At 39.1% G+C, this 9,874-nt stretch overlaps 1 protein-coding gene across 1 annotated transcript in view; it reads right to left on the bottom strand.

Moving 5' to 3' along the window:
* Positions 1-6,366: 6,366 nt before the first annotated feature.
* The window catches only part of Lamp2 (lysosomal associated membrane protein 2), a 69,241-nt gene continuing 65,733 nt past the window's right edge, over positions 6,367-9,874 (bottom strand). The window contains exon 9 of the mRNA XM_029563972.1: positions 6,367-6,461. Within this exon, the coding sequence (XP_029419832.1) occupies positions 6,367-6,461 (95 nt within the window). The remainder of the gene's footprint in view (positions 6,462-9,874) is intronic.

Below are 9,874 nucleotides of genomic sequence, written 5' to 3'. Positions count from 1 at the left end.
AGTTGATCAGAATGCCCAGGTTCGCCTTCTCCTTCCTTTGGTACCTACCATGAATTCAAAGCATGTAGTCCCCATTCTACCACCTAAACCTTCACTTAAGTATAATCCCTAATCACCACAAAACCCCAATGCCATCCTCTTTCATTGCTCTTTCAAGCCATTTTCAGCTCATCTTGGGAAGCCTTCCTGGTTGCCCCAGAAAGCCTCATTAGGTAAGTCAGTCATAAACCTTCCCCATTGCCTTGATATATATGTGGTATCAAAGGTTTGACATCCATACCATATTTTAGGTAGGAATCTCTTCTCCTTCTGTAGGGTATCTACTGTGAGGAGGATGATAAGACAATAACCCCCATAGCCAGGTGACTGTCTTTGTGCTTTGAGTTGGACTGATTTTTTCTATGTTTACTTAGTTCTACTGAAACTCTGTTATAGATTTAACTGACCAACATCAGAGGTTTTAGTCATTAATAATTAATAGAGACACTGCTATGGGATTGGGGCTGTCCTTAAAATAAATGTAGGTTGTATGCCTTGGCCTAGACATAGCTGTGTATCTCAGAATGAACCATTTGTCTTCTTTCTAACATAAACTTTGACTGATGCTAGGCTGAGTGGAAAGGACTTATCCTGAGACTATTTGGTTACATGTCTCAAGAAAATATTGGAAGTCAAGCACACACAAGCAATTCCAGCACTCAGGAGGCTGAGGCAAGTTTAAGGCTAGCATGCACTACATAGTGAGACATTATCAACTATAACAAAAACAGAAAGAAAACAAAGTTATCCCTGATAAAGAAAAGGACCCAAGGGTCAATACAGTTGTTCAAACTTCATGCAGGTATTTTAGCATTGTTTTTCCTGGCTAAATATCAGAATCATCTGCAGCATTGTACAAATGCTTGGGCCATTGCCAATGGTCTGGCTTTCTAGTCTGGTCAATGACAGTAATAATTTCTTTCCCAAGGTTTCCCTCTTTTATTTAAAGGACTGTGACAGTTTACAGTTTCATAGACTTATATTTTGGGTAAATATTATTCAAGGTCACACATACCTGTACATATATTGAACTTACAATCCAAGTCCTCATGGGGACATATCTTATCCCCTTTGCTTATAAGTGACCAAGACAGTTATTCCACTTCACAGAATACATGATACTGGACTCTTGAACAAAGCAGACAATGGAATTTTCACCTTCCTTATAGGCTATAGGCTTCAGGCCTCATAGACTGCCAGAGTGTCTCATTTAAACAAGTTTAAATTCAAGTAAATGAAGCATGATATATTTTTGTCATCACTCAGAAATCAGATGTGAATTATAATGAAAAGCCTTACTCTGTTGGATGTGTGTGTGTGCACAGGGCTTAAAGCCATGGTTTCCACATGCTAAGCACGTACTCTATTGCTGAACTATACCCTCAGCACCATGACTCCATTTCTGTTTGATTGCTAACAGCTTTCAAGACTCACTTCTACTCTCTCATAGTGCCCCACATCTTGGCAAGGTGGTAAGAAAACCTCAGTGCTTGCTATTTCGGAGCCTACAGAAGTTTCAAACTATACAATCCCCTACCTATACAAGCCCCTACCTACACAAGGAACTACCAAGGGCCCCCACCCCCACAAATACAATTAAAATTCCAAGCTAGCCTCCTTTCCTTTCTCTCTCAAGACAGTTGTTAGAACAATGTGGGAAACCTAGCTGGTCTCTTCAGAAAGTTCCACTGGGTAAATAATAATCATTTTCATATTTTCCTACTGTATGTATGATATCATCAATCATTAATTCCAAATTAAGCTTTATGTATGTGTTCACCTTGTTTCTATAGAAAGGTCAAAATATATGTCTTCTGTGTCTCTTCTCATGGTCTCCAGGTTAGTACTGTGACTCCAAACAAGACATTCTTCATACCCACATCCCAAAAGATGGGAACACATGGTAAAAGGATTTCACTTTATTGCTCCTCTAGCTAATCACAAAGGAAAATCTTTCCATGAAACCCATGACAGATTTCCTAATGCATCTCACTGACTAGCATGAGGTTCCAGCACATCCCTAAGCCTGTCACCAACCAAGGAGGACAAGATTAGCTGAAATAAGATCATGAGACATATCCAGGGTTTCTCATGTCACTGTCTGAGCAATGTAGAGGTTATGTTAGCAGAAGAGTGGACTTTACTTTGGGTTTCTAAACAAAAATATTTACCTAAGAATGTGAGCATTCTCTATGTGTCTCTCTCTGTCTCTCTCTGTCTCTGTCTCTCTTTCTCTCAGTTCTTTGAGAATTTCATACAATGCATTTTGATCATATTCACAAACCCTCCCCCAACTCCTTCCAAGTCCACCTCCCCATCTCTACCCACCCAATGTTGTGTCCTCTTAAAAAAATACATCAGGCTGGGTATGGTGATGCACACCTTTAATCCCAGCACTTGGGAGGCAGAGGCAGACTGATCTCTTGACTTAGAGGCCAGCCTGGTCTACACAGCAAGTTCCAGGCCAGCTGGAGCCACAGGGAGACCCTGTCTCAAAACAATACAAAACAAAACAAAACAAAACAAAACAAAACTACATCAAGGAACAGGACAAAAGGCTCAGTGGTTAAAAGCTTCCCAGCATCCACATCAGGTGACTTATAAGCACCTGTAACTCCAGGTTCAGGGGATCTTACACCCCTTCTGGCCTCCATAAGCACCTGCATATAAGTCAACACACATACAGCACACAAACACATATAAATAAAAATTAACAATAAATATATAAAAATTATCTTTATTTTTTAAATAAATAATTTATTGAGAATTTCATACATGTATATAAGGTGTTTTGATTAAATCCATGCCCACTCCCTCCCCTCCAACTCCTCCCATAGCTCCCTGTCACTTTTTTCTGATAACTTCATGTAATCTTTCTTCTTTTTTTATGGGGCTTTTTGCTACTATAACATCCTCCCTCGCCGCGAAGAGGTAACCCTAAAATCTTTTAAGTATTAGATAAGCACTCCCAAATATGTTCGACATTTTGGCCTTTGGAACAGATTATGTTGCTAAGAGGTCCAAGAACATTTTGACTTTTAGCCAAAAAGCTGGCTACTTTTCTTTGGGGTCTTTTTACAGTAACTGCCTAGCCAATTCCTACCTCCTATTCTTATCACACCATCCTCTGAAGAGGTTACCCAAATTGTCAATAAGGAATCGGGACACAGACCGCTTTGGCTTCTTCTGTGCTGAACAGGGAGGCAGGGTGAAGCAATTGGGGTACCTTTCAGTGGGTCTATCTAAAAGACTCCCAAATTGCATAACTCTTATCTCTAGGGGGAAAAGAAAGTCCTTGACTGGTGAATAGGAGATGTGAAGGAGAAGTAAAGGCAAGAAGAGTTAGCATTACAAGTTCTAGACAGGGAACTAGAAAAAAGTCAGAACAGGGCAAATTTCAAATGTTCATGTGAGAGTCCATTGGAGTTTCTTGATGAGAGCTTGCAAAAGCATCCCTCTATTAGGTTCCTCCTCATTTTTCTTCTGTCTGCCAAGGCTGGACTCCAGAGTGATGGATTCAGGATTTGCTTTCAGGTATTTTGATAGCTGTTGGAGTGGTTAGAATCAGCATCAATTCCCTCTCAAAGGCTTCTAGATAGAGGGAGAAAACAAATTTGGCCATCATTTTAGAACAATAGCTGGTTGTCTCCCTTAGCTACAGGTGGGCACTACAGTATTGCAGACCAAGATTTGAAGTCTTACATCTGAGCAGCACTCTCTGAGTCAGAACAAAATCATCAATGAGAGATAACTGTCTAAATAACTTTTTATATGGACTTAAGCCTAATGTCTGAGAAGTGTAATCCCTTGAACTCTTAAGGAAATATACTGATAACTTTACTCTTTGGTTATTCTTTCCTTTTAGGTGTTTAAGACCATACAGTTGGCCAAAATAAATCAATTTATATTTACACCTAAGGTCGTTTGAGGATCTGTGTCCAGTCCATCTGGCGGGATCACCATGGCCTCCTTGAACAAGAGGACAGGAGACTAACCACAGTCACAGGACATTTTGAGAGATGAAGAACATCCAGTACTGTTAACCACTAAGCCATCTCTCCAGCTCTGGGACAGAAAATTTAATCAATGAAATTATAGCAGAAAAAAATTCAAATTTAGGAAAGAAATGGATATCCAAGTAATAAGAGGCATTTAGAACCCCATTTAGGAAATACCAGAAAAAAACTTTCCATGTCATCTTGTAGTTAGAATATTGTAAGTACAGAACAAAGAAATAATACTAAGAGCTGCAAGACAGAAGTGTCAAGTTACTTATAAAAGCAAATCTACTAGACTAACAGCAGACTTCTCAGCAGAAACCCTAAAAGCCAGAACAGGAATTAATGTAGTTCCAGTTCTGATAATAAATAGTTGTAAAGCAAGATTTCTATATCCCGCAAAGTTAGCCTTTAAAATGAAAGGAGGCATAAAGACCTTCCATGATCAGTATAAACTAAAATAATTCACGTCCACTAAGTCAGCAATGTGTAAGGTGCTTAAAGGAATACTACACACAAAAGAGGGAAAAAATCTCAAGAAAGAATACATAAATTTAAGTAGAAGGGTAGATTAAAGATAAAAATTAATACCAGGCTTCGTGGCACAGGCCTTTAATCCCAGCACTTGGGAGGCAGAGGCAGGTAGATCTCTATGAGTTTGAGGCCAACCTGATCTATACAGTGAGTTCCAGGCTGGCCAAAGCAGCATAACGAAACCGTGTCTCAAAAAAGCAAAAAACAAAAAACAAAAAAAACAAAACAAAACAGATTTTGGAAATAATCAAGCATTGTTAACTCAGTAAACAAGCAAACATCTAAGATGAAGAAAGGAGAAAGTAATACATGCAATTCAATATCCAATCATGTGAATGGTATTAATAGCCCAATGGTATTAATCACAGATGCTTTTAGTCCCAGCTCTTGGAAGGCAGAGGCAAGCATATCTCTGTGACTTCCAGGCAAGCCAGGGCTACATAGTGAAATCCTGTCTCAAAAAAATCACAGATAGGCTTAATGAATTACAAAACAAAATCTTTCTGTTTATAGTGTACAAGAATCTCACCTTACTAAGACAACATACAAATTGAAAGTGTAAGGATGGAAAAGGATCTTCCAAACAAATGGAATCCAAATGCAAGCAGGCATGCCTATTTTTGTGTGTGACAAAGCAGATTTCAATCTAAAATTAGTCAGAAGGGCTGGAGAAATGACTGAGCAGCTAAGAGGACAGGATCTGATACCCTCCTCTGACTTCTTCAGGCATTGCATGACATGAGTGCATGTACATGCAGGCAGTACACTTAAACACATAAAATAAAAGGAATAAATAAAATATTGAAAATTAGCCAGAAGGGATTAAAAAGGTTATTGCATATTAATAAAGTGAGTAATCATCCCATCCAGAGAGTATAAGAGGGCCTAAAAGATGTTTCATTAGGTAAAAGTACTTGAAGCCAAGCCTGACAATTTGAGCTCAGTCCCTAGGACCCACATGGCAGGCAAACGACTCCCACAAACTGCCCTCTAACCTTCACATGGACAGACACAGACACAGACACAGGCACACACACAATAAACAAATAATAAATAAATAACTGCAATTTTAAAAATTAGGACCTTGGGGACTAGAGAGATGGCTCAGCGGTTAAGAACACTGGCTATTCTTGCAGAACACCTGGGTTCGAATCCTAGCACCCACATGGCAGCTAACAACTATCTGTAACTCCAGTTCCAGGGGATCCAACAGCCTCTTCTGTCCTCCATGGGCATTGCACAACACGGGTGCACTTACCTATATGCAGGCAATACATGCATACACATAAAGCAAAAATGAAATATTTGAAAAAAACCTAAAAATTAGGACCAGAGAGATGCCTCAGCAAGCAAAGGCACTTGCACCCAAGCCTGACAAACTGAATTTGATTTGTGGAACACACATAGTAGAAGGAGAAAATCAATTTCTCAGAAGTTTTTTTCTGACTTCCACATGAAAACATACTTGCATACATACAAACACACACACTAAATATAATTTAAATTTAAAAATATTAGGCCAGGCATTGGGGCGCACGCCTTTAATCCCAGCACTTAGGACAGGCAGGTGAGTTCAAGGCCATCCTGGTCTACATAGTGAGTTTCAGGCCAGCTGGGGCTATAGGGAGACCCTGTCTCAAAAAAAAGAAAAATCAGAGAAAGAGAGTGAGAAAGAGAGAGAGAGAGAGAGAGAGAGAGAGAGAGAGAGGCCCCAAAAACAATACAGGCTATTTCCTTGCACTTGGTTGCCCACCAGAACTTGCACATATGACCCTATTGATGAAGAAATACATACTTAGGTCATAGGACTTGGAAAAATCAATCTGGTACTGAACTGGAAGCTTCTGTAATGACCGGCTTTGACAGCATTACCAGATGCTAGGCAGGCTTCAGAAAGATAAAATGGTACAAACAGTTTTACTAAGGTGTGAGCTCTGTGAACTTCAGTAACAACTCACTAGGCAAGATAGATTCATTGGTATAATAGTGGCATGAGTCTCTTGGGGATAACTATCTGATTGTATTTAAGGCCTGCTCAACAGGAAGGAACTCATGCCTAGCACTGTAAAGCTCGCCAGCCAAAAACCTGTGGCTAGAGAGGTCATAGACCCAAGGGGAGAACGTACTATTATCATTTTTCTAAATTAAAATAATATCTAACTGCCTTCTAACTACTTAACCTTATATGCACAGATTCGTCTATCTCACACACCTCATCAGAGAAACTTCTTTTTGCAGTGGATGGTAATTAACACAGAGAACCACAAATAATCAAAATGAAAAGAATAAGTGACTGTGGAGTGTTCATCCCCAGATGGGACATCTATATCACACTCCCTCCCCTCAAAGCTTAAGAAACATCACAGATGAGGGAGCAGAAAGATTATAAGAGCCAATGTTCAAGGACAGCTGTGAAACTGTGCCTTCTGGATATAACAGGCAGTTGCATTCCTGAACAGACCTGGACAAATTCAATCCAGTCAATATTCTAGCATGGATGGTGAAGGGAGTCACAAGGCCTCCTTCTTGGTTGAGAAGCTATAAGCAGTCAGTGGCCGCTGGGGGAGAGATCAGTTTTTGTCAGGGGTAGGGACCCTGGTAGGTTTCCCACATTACAGTAGATAAGCTTACACCCACATGTATGTGGGAAACAGTAATTGGACTCAAGTTTCATGTGTGTGTGTGAATTATGAATGATATTTATACTAAATTCTTTGGTAGTGCTGATGCTGTAAGTAAATTCAAGGTTGTATCCAGTAGGCACACAAAACTTCACAGCCTCCTTTCTTTGTCTGAATTTCAGAAATAAAATAACTTCAAAGTTTAAAAAAATCAGAAAGATCTTAAATAAATATCCTAATGATGTACCTCAAGATCTTATAAATATAAGTACATCCAAATCCCAAAGCAGCAGACAGCTAAAAATGATAAAGATTAGGGTAGCAATTAATGAAATGCAGACTGAAAGAAAAGCAGGCTAAGATTTTTAATTGATTATATTTTACTTTTAAAACTCTTTACAATGTGAATTTTTTAAATTACAGAATAAAAGGGAGTTGTTATAACCGACTCAAATGAAATCCAGAGAATCATTCAGGAATGCTTTGAAAACTCCTATTCCAAAAATCTAGGAAACCAAGACTAGAAGAAATGGACCAATTCCTAAATACCTAGGGACATACCAAAATTAAACCAAGATGACAGAAACAATTTAAACAGGCTCATAGTAACTAACTAGATTAAAGCACTACCATAACTACTTCCAAATATATTAGGTTTCTATTTAGCTTTTTCAAGTCTTTAGTGTTGGGCAGCAGAGATGGCTCAGCAGTTAAGACCATACACCCTTTTCTGGCCTCTTCAGGTATTGCATGTATGCACTTACATGCAGCCAAGACACTTACACACATAAAAAATACAAATAAATAAATAAATAAATTTAAATTTTTAGTGCTTGGGGCTGGAGAGATGGCTCAGCAGTTAAGAGCACTGACTGCTCTTGCAGAAGACCCGGATTTGAGTCCCAGCACCCACATGGCAGCTAACAACTGCCTTTAACTCTGGTTCCAGGGGATGTATTAAGATGGATCCATGTTTTTTTATAGCATTGCACAACACGGGTGCACTCACATACATGCAGGCAATACACTCATACACATAAAATAAAAATAAAATATTTTAAAAATAAAAATCTTTAGTGCTAGTTATCCCTCTCCATACTCCCTCCTGTGCCTTGCCTTCCCATCTCCCACTCCACTTAACCTTTCTTTCTTCATATTCCCCATTCTCCCTTCATACCAGTAACCTGTGTTTTATCTCCCTTCTCTTAAAAGTCACAACTACCATGCTCCCTTACTAGTTTACTGACTTCTATGGGTACTCCATCTTAAACACACATAACCAAAGATTCAAGCTAGTCTCCACATATGAGAGAGAATATGCTATGTTTATCTCTCTGTGTCTGGGTTACCGCAGTCAGAATGATTATTTCAAGCACTGTCCATGTACCTGCAAATTTCATAATTTCATTTTTCTTAAAAGCTGAATTATATTCCATTGTATAAATTATCAGATTTTCATTATCCATTCATCAGTTGATGGACATCCAAGCTATTTCCATTTCCTGGCTATGAACATGGGTAAGCAGGTATCTCTGTAGTAGGCTTTAGAGTCCTATGGGTATATTCCTAAAAGTAGTACAGCTAGATCGTGCGGTAGATTTGTTTCTAGCTTTTAGAGGATTTCAGGTTCCACACTGATTTCCATAGCAGCTGCACCAGTTTGCATCCCCCAGTATCAATGGATAAATGTGTCTTTCACCATATCCATGCTGGCATCTGTTGTCATTTGTTTGTTTTAATTTTAGCCATTCTGGCTGGGGTAAGATCAAATTTCAAAGTAGTTTTTTAAAATATTCATTTCCCTGATGGATAAAAATATTGAACATCTATTTTGGGGGGTGGAAGTTATGTGTATGAGTGTTTTCCGATGTGTATATAAGTGCACCCATGTCATTCAGTGCCCAAGGAGACCAGAAGAGAGTGTTCAATCAACTGGAACTGGAATTACAGATGGTTGTTTGCTTCCATTTGGGTGCTGGGAACACTTGTACACAAACGATAAAAATAAATCAATCAAAATAAAAATAAACCTTTGTAAAATGCCAAAACAAAATAATCCAAGCTATTATGGAATTTCAGGTTCAACAGAACCATGTTGTACTGAAAGATCACGTAAGAATTCCTTTTCAGCCATGTGTGATGGAGCACACCTTTAAGCCCAGCAGTTAGGAGGCAGAGGCAGGCAGATCTCTGAGTTTGAGGCCAGCTTGGTCTACATAGCGAGTTCCAGGCCAGCCACAGTTACATAGTGAGACCCTGTCTCAAAAAAATTATCACCTTTCAAAGTATCCACCAGTGTTTGTAGTGAGGTGGGGACTGCTGCCTGCATTTGGAATTTTCATTTTTGGAATGAAAACCAAAATACAGCTTTGATTGTTGAAGGGAGAACAATAAAGTGGACATAGTGTAGGTTATTCCCTTTTGAGAGGAAAGGGTGGTATGACAAGTATGACACACAGGATATAGGGAAGAAATGAAGCATGGGAAGAACTTGAAAAGCTTTACTGTAAGGAAGTTATCCATTAGCACAGGAGATGAGAGGCATTCAGGAAAAATGTGGACTAAAATCATTAAAATCCTTATAGAAGGGATAGAGAGATGGTTCAGTGGTTAAGAACACTTGTAGAAGGACACAGGTTCAGTTTCCAGCACCAACATGACAGCTAATAACTGCTCTAACTC

The sequence above is a fragment of the Nannospalax galili genome, unplaced genomic scaffold (genome assembly GCF_000622305.1).
Source record: "Nannospalax galili isolate Female #2095 unplaced genomic scaffold, S.galili_v1.0 scaffold75, whole genome shotgun sequence".
Lineage (NCBI taxonomy): Eukaryota > Metazoa > Chordata > Mammalia > Rodentia > Spalacidae > Nannospalax > Nannospalax galili.
This window is presented reverse-complemented; position numbering and strand designations above follow the sequence as displayed.